Source organism: Pongo pygmaeus, chromosome 23, assembly GCF_028885625.2.
Source record: "Pongo pygmaeus isolate AG05252 chromosome 23, NHGRI_mPonPyg2-v2.0_pri, whole genome shotgun sequence".
NCBI lineage: Eukaryota > Metazoa > Chordata > Mammalia > Primates > Hominidae > Pongo > Pongo pygmaeus.
In genome coordinates this window covers 46,342,138-46,361,275 of record NC_085931.1, presented here as the reverse complement: position 1 = coordinate 46,361,275, position 19,138 = coordinate 46,342,138, and the positions used below count along the sequence as shown (strand labels likewise).

The window sequence follows — 19,138 nt, the reverse complement described above, 5'->3', positions numbered from 1 at the left end:
TGTCCAGGCCCAGGGTGGGATCGTGGTGGCCCAAGGGAGCCAGGAGGGAGAGGGCTTGGTGGAGGCTCTGCCAAAGGCTTCCTCAAAGGCAGGCCTGGGGCTGCCCCCCAGGTGCCCTCTCCCCTGCCCACCAGCCCCTCCCAGCTCCACTCAACCCCTCCTCCCCATGCCCCCGGCCCAGTGCCTTCCAATGTAGCTGGGCCCAGCAGGAGCTGCGGCACCTCGTTCATCCTGCCCTGTGGTGCCAGGTGGAGGCCCTGCTGCTGCCCAAGGTTCCCACCAGGCAGCTGGCCCTCATTTTCTTGGGGCCAAGACTTCCTGCAGCTGTAAAGTGATCCCGCCCAGGCCTGCGGCCTCAGACAGAGCCTGCTGCCAGGAAACCCAGCCTGACTGCGCTGTTGAATTCCCGCCAGCGCCCCCCAGGCCCCCACGCAGCCCCAGCAGCCTTCTCTCTGAAGGAGGCCCTCAGGCAGCCCAGAACTGTTCCAGCCAGCCAAGCCGAGACTCTGCAGGGGCCGCCTCCTGCCTGGCATTCAAGTCCCTCCATGGCCCAGCCCGCCCCATCTTACCTCTGCAGCCTTAGGCCGTCCTCACAGAGAGCCTCCTGGCCCTGGGCGTCCCGTCCCATCTTCTTCATTTCACAGCGCGAAACAATGATTGAGTTTATGTCTGTCTTTCTTGTCCCTTTCCCTCCCATGTGACCCCATAGGGCTGGCACCTGGCCGCTTCACTTCTGTCTGGCGGGCACCTGGCGCTATGCTGTGTGCAGCTGGCTCCCAGGGGATGCACCCACAGGGAGGAATGAACAACCTGGCAGTTTTCACCCTTAGTAGGGACCTGAGACCCTCCCAGCCCTGGAAGCCATCTGTGGAAGTTTCCTTGGGTTTCCCAGCTAACACAGGGAGAGGAGGCCTTGGCTTTGATCCTTGTAAAATCACAACTTCCCTCTAAGAGGTTCCCAGTTAAGTAGGGAGAGAATGAGGGAAGCAGGCAGTGGGGTGTGGGTGGGGCAGGCAGGTGAGGCAGCAGTGAGGAAGGTTGGGGGTCCCAGTCTTCCATTACTTAGTGTATGACCAGGCAAGTCCCTTCCTCCCTCAGCCTCAGTTTCCCCACTTGTAACTGGTGACCAACACCATTGACCCCCTGGGGCTGTTGTGAGGTACGGAAAGGGCTGGGCCAGGGTAGGGCACCTGGCAGGAGCTCACAGATGCCCTGGATGTGGCAGAGGGAGCCTGGCCGGGACCATGAGCATCCTGATGGCGGCAGGGCCTCCCCCTCCCCTGCCTGGTGCCAATGTGCCTGCCCCCAGCTGCTTTCCTTGCCCCAACTCCATCTTGAGGGCTGGGCTGGGCCTGGTCTCCTATGTGCCCAGCTCCAGACCATACCTCAGATGGCAGGTGCTGCCTGCCCACTGCCCATGGGAACCAGCGGCTGCTCACATAGACCTTGGCCCTCTCCCAGGAGCCCAGGACCCTGTGGACCCAGTTGCTTCGGCCTCACACCAGCCCCGCTCCGTTCCCTGACCGTGTCCTGGACCAGGAGGCTCCAACATGCCTCAGCAGTGACTCCATGGAGTCTGGCCTAGAGATCCCACACCTGAAAAGGTGGCACCCCAAGACCTGGGGCTCTTGAGCTGCCATGGAGGGAAGAGCTGACCCCCTGCACCTGACCTGGGGCCCAGCGTCTGGAACTGTGTGCCATGTCTTCCCAACTTAGCTTCGGTGCCTGGAAAATGGGGAGGATGCGCTTCTGCATGAGAAAGTGCTGGCACATAACAACTGCATGAGCTTCCTCCTCTGAGCTGGGCGGCTCATGGAGTCCTAGTCTCCGCATCTATACATTGAGGACGCTCACTTTGCTTCTCCCAGGCTGTTGTGATGCTATGAGCCAGTGCGTAGCCCCAGGCTGTGCCTGGCACCCAGCCTCGGAAGGCCAGCATCCTCCTGTGGTCTGTGCACCCCACATGTCCATGCAGTCCACACAGGTCCCCGCCCCTGTGATTAGTGTGCTCTGTGCAGGGCAGGAGCTGGCCTCATGGAACAGCAGCATGAAGGTGCCTCAAGGAGGGAGGGATGTCAGCTGGGGAGGGCATGCATCCTCCAGCCAGGGGCGGTGGCTGCAGCCTGCCATGTGAGGTGGGAGGCGGCGGCACCTGCGTAGTGTAGCTGGGTGCTTGCTCCTGTCCTTCTGCCTGCACCATCTACAGATGCTCACCTCTCGGGTGGCCCCCAGCCCTGCCCAAAGTAGTCGCTGCCTCTGTGAGACCAAGAAGTCATTTCTCACCAGGAGACTTGACAATGCTGCTAGCAGGGTGGTTTTCTACCTTTAATTGGGGATACAAAAGGCACCTCTCTCAGTACAAGGGGATCAACCAAGAGGTGAGCCCCAGTGCTGTGGTGCCCGGCCAGAAGGAACAGAGAAAGGATGGAGGGCAAGGCAGCGGAGGGGCAGTGGGGCCCCAACATCCCCTGAAGCCTCACCTGCAGCCTGGGGCTGATGAGATCTCGCCCACTGCGTGCACAGTTGCAGCTTCGTACCTGGGGTGCCGCAGCTCCTCAGAGGGCCTCCACACCTCCACACCCTGCCCTTAATGGCCAGCCAAAGCCGTGGGGCCCCATGCAGCAGAGCGGGGAAGGGACAAGAGGCTCGGCAGAATTTCCACTGTGGCCAGCCTCCAGCCAGGCCTTGACTGGCAGTGTGGGCTCTGAAGGGCTTCTCAGGGCATGGGCCCGGAGCAGGGTATCACTCAGTAAAGGAGAGTCACACTGGGTCGGTCAACCAGCCAGCCAGCCAGCCAGCCTGTCCTGGGGCCTCCACTTCTCAGCAAAGTATCATGGTCAGCTGGGGTGGGAAAGAAGGCAGAGCAGCCAGATCCCACTGCAGCGCGGACCTGTCCCCCAGTTCATCCCACTGCCTCCACACCCCCAGCCGCAGCTGGGGCAGCTCCGTCTTCAAAGAGGAGAAAAAGGGGGTAACAAGCTACCCCCAAAGCAGCCTTAACACCAGAGGAGGGAGGGAGGTCCCAGCCTAAGGGTGTGAGAGCAGTGGGGACCTGGGCTGCAGGGTGCCAGACCCCACACTCATAAGGCAAACAGCATGTCATCATCTTTCTCCTGGGTCTTCTTCCGGGGCGCTGGGCCAGGTGGGGGACCTGGGGGCCCCTCAGCTGAGGGGCTGGAGAGGTTGGGCAATCGATCCGCGGCTTTGGCCCGTTCTTCCAGGAATTTGTCAAATTCTAGAGGAAGGGGAGAGGGTGAGGGTGAGCTCTGAGGCCAGAGCCCTGGGGAAAGGAGAGGGCAGGCAGGGGCAGGGACTACTACCTTCGCTGGTGACCCCCTTAGGCTCTTCCGCATCATTCCCCTGGGAAGGTAGAAGGAAAGGAGGCAGAGGTTAGCCGGGCCCCCAGTACAGTCAGCCTGGGGTAGTGGGGCTGCAGCTCGGGCCCTGCTGAACCTCAGTCTGGGTCGCAGCTCAGGCTCTGCATGCCCCTGCCACCCAGGTCCCAGGACCTGGACCTGGGCTCCTCCCTGAGCCGTAGGATCTTCCTTGGGTGGGACCTGACTTCCTAAGCCTTGTGTTTTCCTTCTGTAAAATGGGGGCGGGGTGGGGGCTGAAGCTAACTTGTAGGGTTGCTGGGAAGCTGAAATGGGATAACCCACAGCATGCCAAGCCCAGCACCTGGTGCCCAGTGGGACCTTGATGAGTGCTGGTTCCTCTCCTTGGAGGGTCACAAGGGGTGGGTGGTCCTCACTCCTGGGGGGAAAGGCTGACACCCAGAGGCTGAGGGCCATTCATGCTAGCACTGCAAACTAGGGAGGGGGTGAGGCTTCTGCCACCAGACAGAAAGCCTGAGTCCTTGCCCTGTGGCTTAGTCCTGGGCAGAAACGGTCTCTTCACCTGCGGAAGGTGGCTTCTGGGCCTGAAGTGCCCATGTGGGCCTTGGTGCCCAGAGAAGTGGTGGCAGATGCTGGGGTAGGAGCCCTGGATGGAGAAGCTGAGTCTGGCCCTGCCCCTTCTGCTCCCTGGGAGGGTGGCAGGGCTTGGGGTCCCCATGACTGGCACCCGCCCTCCTCCTACTGGGTGCTTCCCTTTAGAGGACAGCTGCTTATCAGTCTTCTGATCTGTAAACAGGGTGGTGATGGGTTCCCTCTGCAAGTGGCTGGAGTCTCCTGAGCTACTGCAGGTAAGAGCCTGGCGCTGTTATGCTTCCTCGGTTAGCCTCTCTAGCCTGGCCTGATGTCCCTAAGGTGGGCTGACACCCACTGGGACCTCACCTTGGGAGCAGGCTCTGGGAAGCAGCCGAGAGGCTACTGTGCCCAGGACTTCTCTGGGGGGCATGCCAAATACGAGGTGGACAGGTGGCAGGAGACGGGGACTTTAAGTGCGCCCCTCTGCTCTCAGGGTGCTATATGCTATACAAGTCTACCCTGGCCCCATGGGTCATTTCTTGGTGAGAACAATGGGTCCTCCTGCTGTGTGGGTGAGGACTGGGCCCCGACATACCACGTCAGTGGACAGCCACTGCTCGATGTCCTCCATGAGGCAGGCCTGGGTGACTGGGATCTGGAAGGAAGGGCAGAGGGTAAGGCAATGCCCTAGGTGACAAGGTAGAAGATGTGCCAGCTCAGCGCCCTGCAGCTGGGTGGCCCTGGGCAGCCTCCCACCCCAGCCTCAGCTGCCTAGCTGCCCAGACCCACCACTGGGTCTGCTGTGCCACGCTGTGGGCGATGGAGGTGCAGAGCCGGGAGACTAAGCAGGGGACTGGGCTCCCAGCAGCTGGAGCAGGGCCGGGGTCAGAGGGAGCTCCTTCCCCTTGAAGAGAGGAACCCCAGTTCCGACATGCCCTGCGGGTAGGATTCTAGGCTGCAGGAGGGGCTTTGGGCAATGGCCTGGGGCAGGGGCTATGCCACAGGTGCTCAGGAGCATCTGACAAAAGACATGCCAAGCCCAGGTTCGGACCCCAGGCATTTTCTCCAGCCGTGAAGGCTGGGATGGGGACATGGTTAGTGGGCCAGGGGTCTCCAGGTTCCAACCCCTGGTGCCTCTGCAGATGCAGATTTCATGATAGAAGGGGGCATAGCAGGGCCTGAGAGCAGAGGCGCCAAGTTGACCAGACAAGGCCAGGTGGGTAGACCCAGAGGGGCGGCGCTACAGATGGGGACATTTCACTTTGGGCCACAAAGACATGGGCTGTGCCACGATGGCTCCCACACAGGGGCAGGAGTTGGAGGCTTTCCTCTCTAACAGCTTCTGCAGGGGCAGACTCCAGTTGGAGGTCATGGGTACAGACTTCAGAGTCAGAAAGAGCTGGACCTAGCTCACCCCTTAACACAGTGTGACTCTGGGTGGGTTACTTAACTTCTCTGCGCCTGATTTCCCTCGTCCTTAGGGTGAGGCTAGCAGCAGTACTTACCGTCCACGTGGCTGTGAGGATGAAATGGGATGTCAAAAGCTTAGCAGAGGGCCTGGCATGGAGGAGATGCTCAAGAAACCAACAGGCCAGTTCCTATTTACTATTAATCAGTAATGGCACTAATAGCACTCGTTACTAGTTAGCTACTTTGGAAAAGACAGAGACAGTCATTCCTCAACCAGGCCAGTGTGGTTTCCAAGCTCCGTCCCAGCACCTGAGGACCCCCCAGGCAGGAGCAGAGCCCAGAGAGAAGGCAGGAACAGACTTCCCAGCAGCAGTGGCAGCAGCAAGTGCTGAGCTGCCCACACCGGCTCCCTCTCCCGCTCCGCTATCCCCATCGCCTCTTAGCTGCCAGATGGGTGACCTTGTCCTTGCCCGAGACTCAAGAGCGGGAAACAGGCACAAAGGAGCTGCAGAAGCTGGGCTGGCCAGGCCACCCCGGGAACAGCCTGAGCCCTGGGGTCCCACAAGGCCCTCAGCTGCCCCTCCTCGCTCCTCTGGGTCTTCTCCCGGGTCCCACTCCTTGGACAGCAGCACGGTGCCCCACGCCCATGCCTGGCAGGAGCCCCGCGAGCACCCCCAGCTTTCCGGGTGGCCGGGCCTGGCCCCTGCTCACCATGCCTTGTCTCACCATCCAGTCACTGAGACTCTTCCCGCAGCCGCCTCCCATCTGGGTGAGAGAGAGTCCCGCTGATGGCGGAGGGACGGCAGTGCCAGGGCCACTGGAGGGCGCAGCTTCTAACAGGGGTGCGCCTTTCGGGTCAGGGGGCCTCCTGCCACTTTGGGAGGCGTGTGTGTAGGGGTGTGTGTAGGTGTGTCGGTGTATGAGTGTGTAGGTGTGTGTGTAAGGGTGTGTATGTAGGTGTATGAGTGTAGGTGTGTGTGTAGGTGTATGAGTGTAGGTTTGTATGTGTAGGTATAGGTATAGATGTGTGTGGTGTGTGTAGGTGTATGTGGTGGGTGTAGACTGTGTGTGGTGTGTGTAGGGGTGTGTGTGCAGGTGTGTAGGTGTATGAGTGTGTAGGTGTGTGTGTAGGGGTGTGTATGTAGGTGTATGAATGTAGGTGTGTAGATGTAGGTGTGTATGTGTAGGTGTAGGTGTATGTAGGTGTAGATGTGAGTGGTGTGTGTAGGTGTGTATGTTTGTGTATGTGTAGGTGTAGGGGTGTGTATGTAGGTGTAGATGCATGTGGTGTGTGTATAGGTGTGTGTGGTGGGTGTAGATGTGTGTGGTGTGTGTAGGGGTGCGTGTAGGTGTATGAGTGTGTAGGTGTGGCGTGTGTAGGGGTGTGTGTAGGTGTATGTGTAGGTGTGTGTGTAGGTGTGTGGTGGGTGTAGATGTGTGTGTGGTGTGTGTGTAGGTGTATGAGTGTAGGTGTGGTGTGTGTAGGGGTGTGTGTAGGTGTATGAGTGTAGGTGTGGTGTGTGTAGGTGTGTGTGGTGGGTGTAGATGTGTGTGTGTGTTGTGTGTAGGGGTGCATGTAGGTGTATGTGTGTAGGTGTGATGTGTGTAGGGGTGTGTGGTGTATGAGCGTAGGTGTGTATGTAGATGTGTGTGGTGTGTGTAGGTGTCTGAGTGTAGGTGTGGTGTGGAGGTGTGTGTGGTGGGTGTAGATGTGTGTGTGGTGGGTGTAGATGTGTGTGTGGTGTGGTGTGTGGTGTGTGTGGTGTGTGTAGGGGTGTGTAGGGGTGTGTAGGTGTATGGGTGTATAGGTGTGTGTGTAGGGCTGTGGGTGTGGGTGTATGAGTGGAGGTGTGGTGTGTGGAGGTGTGTGTGTGGGTGTATGAGTGGAGGTGTGGTGTGTGGAGGTGTGTGTGGTGGGTGTAGATGTGTGTGTGCAGTGTGTGTAGGGGTGTGTGGTGTATAGGTGTGTAGGTGTGTGTGTAGGCGTGTGTGTGGGTGTATGAGTGGAGGTGTGTGTGTGGGGGTGTGTAGGTGTATGGGTGTGTAGGTGTGGTGTGTGTAAGGCTGTGTGTGTAGGTGTATGAGTGGAGGTGTGGTGTGTGGAGGTGTGTGTGGTGGGTGTAGATGTGTGTGTGGTGTGTGTGGTGTGTGTAGGGGTGTGTAGGTGTATAGGTGTGTAGGTGTGTGTGTAGGGCTGTGTGTGTGGGTGTATGAGTGGAGGTGTGGTGTGTGGAGGTGTGTGTGGTGGGTGTAGTGTGTGTGGTGTGTGGGGGGGTGTATGGTGTATGGGTGTGTAGGTGTGGTGTGTGTAGGGGTGTGTGTGGGTGTATGAGTGGAGGGGTGTGTGGAGGTGTTTGTGGTGGGTGTAGATGTGTGTGTGGGGTGTGGTGTATGGGTGTGTAGGTGTGTGTGTAGGGGTGTGTGTAGGTGTATGAGTGGAGGTGTGTGTGGAGGTGTGTGTGGTGGGTGTAGATGTGTGTGTGGGGGTGTGTGGTGTATGGGTGTGTGTGTGGTGTGTGTAGGGCTGTGTGTGTGTGGGTGTATGAGTGTAGGTGTTGTGTGTGGAGTGTGTAGGTGTAGTGTGTGGTGGGTGTGGCAGCTGGTGTAGAGGGATGAGGCAGGTATTGTGGTGCCCACCGGGGGGTGAACCACAACAGCTCTGGGATGCCAGCGCCCTGGGTAGGCTGAGGCAGAGCTGACAGCAAACTAAACAAAGCTTCTCAACTCTCTCCACAAGGATCCCAGAGGCTGGGCCTCAGCAACCCCAGGACAGCAGGGCAGGTGGCTGTCAGATGGTCTGGAGGTTCCCAGTAGGGTCTGACAGGCACCCAGGTTTTAGAAACATCAGTTTATCCAATCTTCTCACACTCATCCATGGCACACATGCAGTTTCCTAGGGCCCCAGAGTGGAGGAAAACGAGAGTCCTGCTCCCAGCCCGTCACCCTGTGCCTGGCTGGTCCACCCTACTCAGACCAGCATGGGGCCTGGCACATGGCACACGGCACACATGTCAGGGAGTGAAGGAACTAAAACCTGGCACACAGCATGCAACACCACCTCGTCACACGACTTGTGAGTCCTGCTCTGAATCCCAGGGCACAAACCTGGGCTGCCCACAATTGGCACTTGATTCTGTTTCTTTTTTTTTTTTTGAGATAGAGTCTCACTATGTAGCCCAGGCTGGAGTGCAGTGGTACAATCATAGCTCACGATAACCTCAAACTCCTGGGCTTAAGTGATCCTCCCGCTTCAGCCTCCCGAGTAGCTGGGACTACAGGTACCTGCCACCACGCCTGGTTTTGATGCTGTTCTGTACCTTGCTGTTGGGAATGACGTTCTCACGGTTTAGTGGGTGAAGGCCTTACCACCAACCAGACTCTAGCACCCCAGGAGCAGGCATTTGCTCACAGAGTTTTAAGAAATCATACCCTGATTTGGCAGAAGTGGCTTAAATCTCCCAGGTTATCGGAGATAAATCAGTGATAACCAGTTTATCAGCTTCTCTTCGCTGCCAGTGGAGTTGTGAGGTGCGTTTCCTCCCTGTGGGCGGGCTGCAAGATGGTGTGGGAGCCAGGACACCGGGGCTCTAGTTTTAGTCGCGCCTGAGTTGATGTGCGCCCCTAGGGAAGTGAACCCTGTCTCTGGGCTGCAGCAGGAGCAGACTGGCTAGGATTGCTGCCTACTGGGTGGTGGAGTCAACCTCTGACCACAAGAGGCCAGGTGGCCTGAGAGGGGAGCTCCTACAGCAGGCTCCCAGCGTGTCAGTTCCAATGAATCCCGATACACTGGAAGCCTAAGGCTGAGGAGGGAGACACACACCTCCACTCACTCTCCTTTGCACCTTAAGGCTTTTCACAGCTCTAAGGTTACCAGCGTGGCTTAGAAGCCAGGCAGAACAATGCCTGTGAGACCCTGGGCAGGGTAACTCCCAGTCCTCAGCCTCAGTTTTCTCATCTGTAAATGGGATCAGGACATGGCGCTACTGTAAAGCTTAAGTGCCGTAATACTGTACTGTGTGCCAGGCACCATGCTGAGGACATTACACCTGTGGTTTCACTTAACCTCTCCCTGGAACTCAGTTTTCTCATCTGTAAAACGGGATAATAACATACCCTAAGGGCTTCTGTGATGACTCACTAAGAGAGGGGATACAAAGTGCTTAGTGCAGGCCTGGCCCGGAGCACAGGCTCAGCAAATGATGGCTTACACCCGAAAAAGGACTGGAGGCTCTGACTGGTGTGTGCGGTGGATGTGACACGGGTGTGCAACGTGCTGTGCTTGGTGGCAGGTCACACACCACACATGGGAGGTACTGGATTCTCTTGTTGCCCACTGGGTGGTAGAGTCAACCTCTGTCCACGAGAGGCCCAGGTGGCCCACCCCAGCGTCCTCTACCTTGCCCTGTTCTGACTTGGGAGTGGCTCCTGAGACGCTGGGAGACCCAGGAGCGGAGACAGAGTGCCCTTGGGAGTCATGAAGACTTTGCCCACAGTGGACTGACCTGGATGGTTTCTGCAACTCCTCCCTCCCTGCTTTCCTTCCTTTCTTGAGACAGGGTCTCACTCCATTGCCCAGGCTGGAGTGTCGTAGTGCAATCTCAGCTCACCGTAACCTCCACCTCCTGGGCTCAAGCGATCCTCCCACCTCGGCCTCCTAAAGTGCTGGGATTCCAGGCGTGACCCACTGTGCCCGGCCCTCCCTGCTTTCCTAGCTTCCATCCTGATCTTTTAGACTGGAAGTCAATTCCCTCCTGTGCTCAAGACTTCCCTGCAGCCTCCACCTCACTTAGGATGCAATCTGCAGCGCTCCTAGCCACGCTGAGGTCCTCTGGTCCCTGCTATCCCCATAGAGCTTAATTTCCTACCCGCAACCCCACGCTGGCCTCAGAAGTCCCCATGCTGCCTTGAGCCTCCTCTAGCCTCCTCGGCCCCCGGGTCCACCACCCTCACTCCCCCGGACTCCCCGGACTCCCTGGACTCCCAGGTCTGGCTGTTTCTAACTGTCTCCCATGGGACCTGCTCTGTCTGCTCACTTGCTGGAGCAGAAGTTCTCACACTGCCTGAAAGGCATCCAGATACACGTTGAAACACATGAGAGAATGGTGCTTGGAGGTCTTGCCAAAGCGTGTGGGGGTCACCCACAAAGTGTGCTCGGTGCTGGACAAGTGGCTGTCACTCAACACATGGTCAAGGAACTAAACGGAATTCAAAGAGCACCCCTGCATTTCTCCCCGCCGCTTTAGGGTCTGCTCTTTTATTCCCCTCTGCCCACACTGCTGCAGATTAAAAGTCTCTAGAGAGGCAGAGAGGAATACTATTGAACAGGCTCTAACTCCATGTAAAGCTCCCTAAATACATCCTCTCCCATTTCTATTATAAACAAGTATAGGTGCTAGGATAAGCCCCAATGTACAGATAAAGAGACTGAGGGTCAGAAAGGCCAGTCATTTGCTTAAGGACACATAGCTGGTAACTGGTAGAGCTGGAATGTGAAGCCCGGGCCACTGGTCTCCAGTTTCTTTCTTTTTTTTGAGACGGAGTCTTGCTCTGTCACCTAGGCTGGAGTGCAGTAGCACAATCTCTGCTCCCTGCAACTTCCACCACCTGGGTTCAAGCGATTCTCCTGCCTTAGCCTCCCGAGTAGCTGGGATTACAGGCATGTGCCACCATGCCCAGATAATTTTTGTATTTTTAGTAGAGACGGGGTTTCACCATGTTGGCCAGGCTGGTCTCGAACTCCTGACCTCAGATGATCTACCCGCCTCAGCCTCCCAAAGTGCTGGGATTACAGGTGTGAGCCACCGCACCCGGCCTGGTCTCCAGTTTCAAGTCAGGCTCAGGTCTGAATCCTTGCTTGTGGGCTTGGGCAAATGGACTGGCCTCTCTAGCGGTTTCCTTAGCTGTAAACTGGGAATAACCACATTAGCCAAAAAGACCTGATGGCCAAATGAGGAAGGGCCTGCAGAGGTGCTGGGCCAGTGCTTGGCCCACGATGGCACCCAGTGGGTGAGCATTCCCTCACCTCCTTCAGGAGGGCCCCAGGGTGGCAGGACGGCCCCTCTGCTTACCGCGCCAGTGCTCTGCTGCCGGGCGTCCAGGGCTCCAGCCAGGCCGTCTGTTGCTTGGGGGGCTTCGTATTTTACCCTGAAAGAGAGACCACCAAGCCATTGGAGACTGCCCTTACCGATGGCTGATGCAAGAACGGAGCGGGCTGGGGGGCACAGGTTGGCGGCTCCCACCCTCCAGGCCTGCTTGGAAATGGTAGAAAGGGTCTCATCTCCTGCCTCTGGAAATTAGGATCTGACAAGTGACCTACATGACAGGCAGCAGCAAAGGCTGGACAGGTTATGGAGGGTGTTGCTGGCCAAAGACTGAGACCAAGACCACCAATGGCTATGACCAGGATTGGCCAAACTCAGGAGACTGAGAAATAGCTCCAGTGCCCCTAGGCTTGTGGAGAATTCCCAGCAGACTCTTTCTTGAGCAGGTCTTGTTTCCTATTTTATAGACTGTGGTTGTCTATGAGGTTGTATTTGAATGCGGGATTCCATTCTGCTGCTGAAAACACATCTGTAAACTGCTGGGTGAGGTGCCATCTTGTCTTGCACTGGGCTCACCGGCACAAAGATGACTCCGCCCCCACCTTGTCTCAGCAGCATGGGAGGTGGCTTGGTTACAGCTCTTCTAAATGTCCCCTGGGGGATGCCAGCCAGCCAGGCAGGGTGGGGAGGCAGGAACTGGGAGGGCACGCAAGGCTGATGGGCTGGGAGCGGCAGAGGCTGACCCTGCAGTTGCTGGGCAGATGAGGAGAGGCAAGGAGGGGCATGTTATGTGTGAGGTTAAGTCTCCTGGGGAGCAAGAGAATAGCTGGAGTGAGAGGAGAAGCTGGCTAAGGAGGAGAGGCGGCTATGGTGTCTTTCCCAGCTGCTGCAGTGGGGGTGTCCAGGGCAGGTATTAGGGACCCAGCCCTGTTGCAGGGAAAGAGCCCTGTTATTCTTGCCCTGAACTGCCGGCTGAGAGGACTTCAGCACTGGCTCAGTGCAGCTTTGAGGCAAAGAAGTAAGCCACGGAATTCTGGTCACAAAGGGAAAGGCCTGCAATTCCTGTTAGGAACAGGGCCACCTGACACGCTAGTGAAGCGGGGGCTGGTCTAACTGTAGGCTTCAGGAACTGGGACTGCATCACATTTAACTCTTGCAATACCAACTTGCTTTCCTAGGAATGGAGTAGGCTGGCACTGAAAGGGGCTTCTTGAATACGACCCCCAGTTCCCACGCAGTCGTTTTGAAGAGTGCTGCTGTCTGTTCCTTCCCACCAGGGGCAGAGTTTGCTGGTGGAGTGTGACCGCTAGCTGGGGCATTTCCTGGTTACACGGCTCCCATCCATGGCAAGTGGGCCAGTGACTACGGAAGGGCCCTGCTGGAGCCAACCTTAAAGCCAGAGGTGGGGGAGGTGGGGTGTCAGGTTGCTGACTTCTGACGCAGAGAAGGCCTGCTAATTGAGGGTGTGGAGGTGGCATGTTGCTGTCTCTAAGACATGCTTGGCGCATCGTGGGCAAGGCTGAAGAAGCCATGCCCAGCCCCAGAACACGCAGAAACCGATGCTTTCCCTTCACTCAAAACAACTATCTGGGCCGGGTGCAGTGGCTCACACCTTGAAATCCCAGCACTTTGGGAGGCCGAGGCACACGGATCACGAGGTCAGGAGATCAAGACCATCCTGGCTAACATGGTGAAACCCCGTCTCTACTAAAAATGCAAAAAATTAGCCAGGTGTGGTGGGGGCGCCTGTAGTCCCAGCTACTCGGGAGGCTGAGGCAGGAGAATGGCGTGAACCCAGGAGGCGGAGCTTGCACTCTGCAAGCGCCACTGCACTCCAGCCTGGGAGACAGGGCGAGACTCTGGCTCAAGAAAAAAAAAGAACTATCTGCCCTTCCTAAGCTTAGCTCCTCGCCACCCCTGTCCACACGTGGCCCTGAAGCCCGGCTGTCCCTGAAGGCCACGCCTGTGGCGGTGGAGGGCCAAGCACTTCCCTGGAGGAAGCCCCCACCTCCTGCACTGGGTGGTGGCCCCTGGGCCAGGGCCTGCTGCCTCCTGCCCAGTGCAGGAGGGTGGAGGGCCACTCCTTAGGTGGTCCCAGTGGGGCTGGTGGGCAGGGGCTGGACCTGGGCCACTGGGGTGACACTTGTCTAAGTGCTCCTTGCAGAGAAGGCCTCTGTGTACAGCAGCACTGACGAAGATGCGGACAAAGCGGGGGAAGGACACCCCTGCCTTTGTGAAGGCCTAGCCAGGGCGTCTCTGCTGCGGCTCTCCTGGAAGCCCTACTACTCCTTGGCACTGAGTGGACGGGACTGGCTGCAGGAAAGGCTGTGACAGTGCCAGCTGTGGTCAAGGCTGGAGCAGAAACAGTGGCTGATAATGAGCTGGTTTCCCTGCGAGCCAAGGCAGAGCTGGTTGCAGACTGGTGTGAAGTGGGGAGCCAGGCAGGTACAGGGAGGAGCGGGCTGGACACCAAGCAGGCAGAAAAGGCTGGTCAGGTGACCAGAGCTGGAAGATCCACCAGAAGCATTTAAAGGGGCCAGCCAGGCAGGAGAACAAAGGGAAGAGGAAATGGATGCTCAGGTCCACGCCTGACCCTGCTGGATGTTTTCTGCCAGGGTGGAAACCAAGCCCTGGGGAGGGCCTCCAGGAGAACCAATGGCCTGAGAAGGTGCATGATGTCATTTCAGCTGTGCCCAGCTGAAGGCAGTTTCAAAGATGAAAATCTGATTAGAAAAAAAATCCTTCCTGTGCTCCCTCCTGCTCATGTTAGAATAAAATCAACTGCCTCCGTGTAGCCCAGTGGGCCCCACCACGCTCTCAGCATCCTGCCCCCTTCCCTGTGTGAAAAGCATCTTTCCCAGCTGCTGTGCGGAAGCCAGGGCACCTCTCTCCTGCCCTGCCTCTGAGCCTTTGCACATGCTGTTCCTAGTGCCTGAAATGGCCTTCCTATCACCCAGCACCTGGTCCAGCTCTGAGTGCCCTCCGCAGAGTTGCATACCCCCTCCCTCTGTGTCCACAGAGCCTGGTGCCCCCTCCACGACAGCACTTAGCCCTTCATAGCGGCGGTCCAGGTGCATGTTACTCTCCCGTGAGACTGCAGGCCCTAGAGGACAAGTTCCTTGTGTGCTTTTCCCTGTCCCCCGGGGCCTGCTCCCCAGAGGAATGACGGCGCAACAGCAAACCTCAGCCAGGCTGGTGACCAGGGCAGGCACCAGGGCTCTCCAGTATGGCCAGCAGTGTTGCCTGCCGGGGCCTCTGTGGACGGGCCCGCCTGGCTGCAAGTCCCATCACACTCATTAGCTTGCCTCTGCAGGGTAGCCTCGGCAACACCCCTAACTCCATGGCAACAGCCGCTGGTCCCAGGGTACCTGGGCTTAAAAGTACAGACTCTGCCCGGACTAAAGAAAGATATAGCTAACAGCCCTAAGGACCTAGCAGGCTACAGCTTGGACCTGGATTTGTGGGTGTGGAGAGGTTATCCCTGGGCTCTCTGGAGGCCCATTGACAAAGTTCCAAAAGACACCAGAATGACCTCTAAGGAGCTGAGTGGGGTCAGTGGGAGGATCCCATAATCTAGAACTTTCCTTAGCTATAAGAATCCTGGTTGCCCACAGCTCAGCCCTGGGGGTCATAGTGGGCAAAAGGCTGAAGAAAACATCAAGCAGACTGTTCCTCTTACAAGCCTGTATGGGGCCAGTTCTCCCGCAGGTCCTGGCAAGGGGTCGGACCCTGGTGGACACACTCAGGCCACGTGCCTATGCTGCTGAAAGCACCCCCTGAAAATGCACGGTGCACAGGGAAGGGCAGAGCCCCAGCTCTGGGGCAAGGCTGGCAGAACCTGCTTAATCTTCTCTGGAAATTAACGGTGGCTATGGAACAATAGAAAAAGACTTGACTTGAAAGTCCCTGAGGATTTATCAGTAAACTTCCCTGCTCCTGGAGGGCTTACTAGGCGGTACACAGTGCAGGGAGGGGGGCGGGGGGTGGAGACACTGTGTTTTGGAACCAGACAGCCCTAGGCTCCTAACCTACTGCCAAATATTAGCTCCTTGACCTGGGGCAAATGAGCCTGCCCCTCTCTGTGCCTCAGTTTCCCCCTCTGATCAGACTATGTAAGATTCTGGCATACAGTGGGTCATTAGGCCCCCCCTCCCCGACCCAGCACGGCCTGTGGGGAACACAGTCTGTCAACTGAGCACAGGGGTCCCAGGCCACGCTGGACTGACTTAGGGGATACTAAGGGGGTGTAGCAGGGTCCGTGTGCCCTTCCTCATGGTATGCCACCATAAAACCGGGTTCAAGAACCCCGAGAGCCACCCGAACTGCAGGGGACCAGGGCAGGGCCAGGCCACTCACTCTTTCCGTTGGTCAGCCAGAGAGCTGCCCCGTGTCAGCGCAAACATGTCAAACTCATCTTCCAGTCGACCAGAGGCCTCCAGAGACTGCAGGCCAGCTCTCACACTGCTGGGGCCCAGGTCTGCAGGGACAGAAAGGCCACGTGAAGGACCCGTCCACATGCTGTCCTTGTGTGTGAGCTGTGGCTGAGCCGCCTGCTGCCAGGCCCAGGGCTTGGTGCTGGGGAAGCGGCATGTGTGGGTGGGGGAATGCGTGAGGCGGGCCACCTGCTGCTGGCTGTGGGGCCTTGGACAAGCGGCTTCCTCTTTCCAGCTTTAGTTTACTCACTCCTCCTGGGGCTGCTGTGAGCGTTAGAGAACAGGCAAAATGCTATCCATTGATTCTCCTAGGGGAAGTGGCTGGGCAGGAGGACAGTAATCAGATGGGTAGTCGATTTTTTCAAAAAGTATAGCATTAGTGACACAAAATGGGGTGCTAATGATTTCCTAGGGCTTCACATGAAGCAGACAGTAAATTATATTAAAACCTATCACAGTGATAACAGTGACAATGACCAACTACTCAGCCAGAGTGCAACCTGGGCCTAGCATGGTCTAAGCGCTTCTCATACATGAGCTCCCTACTCCTGTTACAGAGGAGGAAAGAGAGGCTCAGGAGGTTTAAGGAACTTGCCCAAGCTCATGCAGATGATTGAAGCCATGGAGAATTCGGTGTAGAGGGCCAGTCCTAGGATGGTGGGATTTCTGAGATCCAAGGCAGCTCAGGACTTGTGGGGCTGCCAGGGGCAGTTACCCCGAGTGCCCCACCTTGCAGCAAGATTCAGCCTGGGACCCCAGCAAGGTGGGGTCCAGACTGACATTCTGCTGTGGGTATATAACAAGGGCACCCCCAAAAACTGCAGGGGTGCCCACAGTACCATAATGTACTCTCAGCTGGAGCCCTCCAAACCACACTTACTCATTCCTGCCAGCTGGGATGAGAGGTTGCCGGTGGCTGCTGGGTCAGGGCCCATGTCGATCAGGTCAGCTGCCGGCTCGGCCTCACTTGGGGCCTGGTGGGAAGGGAGATGCCCTAATCATCCCCTCTGTCTGCAGCTTTGTTCCTTTCTGCCCCAAGCACTGGGGCCTGCAGGCTTTGCCCAAGGATCTGTCACCAGGGCCCCAGGAGCTAGGACTGGGCATCAGGGAATTTCCTTCCTCCCCTCCGGCTCCAGCTCAACTGGACTCCCTGGGAGGCTGGGGAGACCCTGGGGCAGCAGGTGGTGGCATAGCCTTATTTACCTTAAAGGGACAGGGACATAAAAAGTTAGAAGGGGATTTCTCTATGGGCCTGGATAAGACAGCACCACCCTGTCCAGTTTACTGGGGGAGGGAGGTGAGAATGGCACTCCTTCTTCCCATGAACAGGGCCTGATCTAGTCACAGAAAAGAAGCCTTTTACCTTGGTGGTCTGGCCTGTTCGGAACCGTTCAAACCTACAAGATACAAAAGACACGAGTTATGGAGACAGACTGAGACAGGCCCCCGCACACGGCCAGGCAGAGCTTTTCAAACTGTGGGTCTCAACATCAACACGGTGGGTTATGATCAGGGTGATGACACATCTGGTGTGCCCTGGACAGATCCAGTTCATGCCTGCTGTCCCTGGATAACTAGCAGTGCTCCTCTTTCCCTTGCAAAAGTGTCCCAATTTGGATGATCAATTATAAGGCAACCTTAATCATGAGCAGCATGAAACAAATAAACAGGAATAGGTTAGAACAGCAAAGAAAATAGGAATGCATGGCACGCAGTAAAGGTAAGGGTTGTCTTATGAAACTTGTTTCAATTACATATTTGTGTGTGTGTGGGTTAGTGGCTCTCTCCAGTGCTGTAAGAAAGATACACGTATCTCTAACCTTGCTTTATGGAGCTACTTAGGGGCCAGTGAGATAGATCGAGAAGACTTTAGTCTGGGGTCTGTTCGAGTTGTGGCCTTGTCACTTATCACATGACCTTGGGTAAATTATATCCCTTCTGAACTTTAGTCTCCTTGTCTAGTATCTGCAGGCATCTGCCTCCCAGAAGTGGTGAAGCCCAAATTAGGACATGGGTATAAGTGACTGCGAACTTTAAAGCACTGTCAGATATTAAGCCTAATGACTGCGGGTATCCGAGGGTACCAGCTGCTACCAGATGGGGCCCCTCAGTCACCTCACAGCCCATACCCCAAAATGGCAGGGAAGAGGCCTTTCATTCCACTGGGCCAATAAGCAGGAGAAGCTAGGCAGATGTGACCTCCAGGGTACTCCCTACTTTCCACTGATTTAGAATCAATCAGTGAGTGTCTTTTGATGAAGAAAGACACAAAAAATGAACACAAAAAATGAGGCTGGAATAGCTCGTGTCATTTATCAGACACCCTGGACTACTAAGAGCTTTACAGACACTGTTTCATGGACTCTCAGTTATGCCACATGCCTCATTTTACAGATACAGAGGAGGTGTGATGGGCACACAATTTCTGCAGACCCAGCAATCCTTCTCCTTCTCTTTCCTTTTTTTTTTTGAGATGGAGTCTTGCTCTGTCACCTAGGCTGGAGTGCAGTGGTGCGATCTCGGCTCACTGCAACCTCTACCTCCTGGGTTCAAGCAATTCTCCTGCCTCAGCTTCCCAAGTAGCCAGGATTACAGGCAACCGCCACCACTTCCGGCTAATTTTTTTGTATTTTTAGTAGAGACGGGGTTTCACCATGTTGGCCTGGCTGGTTGCAAACTCCTGACCTCAAGTGATCCTCCCGCCTCAGCCTCCCAAAGTGCTGGGATTACAGGTGTGAGCCACTGCACCCAGCCCTTCTCCTTCTTTTGTAATAGCACCTAAGTACTCTTTAGAGGAACTGCTCCTCCCCCATTTCACATCATCCCGGTGGAGCTGCCATCAAAGGGCCCTCTCCCATACCCCAGCTGGTAGGCACAATGAAGCTAAGCCAATCCAAGTCTCTCTCGGGGATGTGACTCTTGAACCGAATAATACAAGGTGGGCAGGTGGGTGTGGTGGCTCATGCCTGTAATATCAATGCTTTCGGAGGCCAAGGAGGGAGGACTGCTTGAGGCCAAGAGTTTGAGACTAGCCTGGGCAACACAGTGAGACCCCTGTCTCTGCAAAAAAGAAAAAAAAATTAGTTGGGTGTGGTGCATGCCTGTAGTCCCAGCTACCTGGGAGGCTGAGGTGGGAGGATTGCTTGAGCCCAGGAGGTTGAGGCTGCAGTGAGCTGTGATCATGCCACTGTACTCCAGCCTGGGTGACAGAGCAAGATCGTGCCTCAGAAAAAAAAAAAAAGGTGGACAGGTGTTTGTGGACAAGTGTTTGAGCTGATGCATTTATTGATGGCAGCACCCTGGGGAGATGGTCCAGGAGTTTCTGCTCCTGAGACATCTGAGCTGC

At 56.6% G+C, this 19,138-nt stretch overlaps 1 protein-coding gene across 4 annotated transcripts in view; it reads right to left on the bottom strand.

Annotated features, from left to right (window-relative positions):
* Positions 1-2,312: 2,312 nt before the first annotated feature.
* TOM1 (target of myb1 membrane trafficking protein) overlaps positions 2,313-19,138 on the bottom strand; it is a 48,689-nt gene continuing 31,863 nt past the window's right edge. For 2 of the 4 annotated variants that reach the window (XM_054470552.2, XM_054470554.2), the window contains exons 9-15: positions 17,156-17,189; positions 16,673-16,766; positions 15,716-15,836; positions 11,387-11,462; positions 4,504-4,563; positions 3,321-3,360; positions 2,313-3,235 (exon numbers count right to left, since the gene is read on the bottom strand). In XM_054470552.2, coding sequence (XP_054326527.1) covers positions 3,081-3,235; positions 3,321-3,360; positions 4,504-4,563; positions 11,387-11,462; positions 15,716-15,836; positions 16,673-16,766; positions 17,156-17,189 — 580 coding nt within the window. In that variant the 3' untranslated portion in view covers positions 2,313-3,080. Of the gene's footprint in view, positions 3,236-3,317; positions 3,361-4,503; positions 4,564-11,386; positions 11,463-15,715; positions 15,837-16,672; positions 16,767-17,155; positions 17,190-19,138 lie in introns of all 4 variants that reach the window. The other 2 variants (XM_054470551.2, XM_054470553.2) reach the window with 1 other exon arrangement.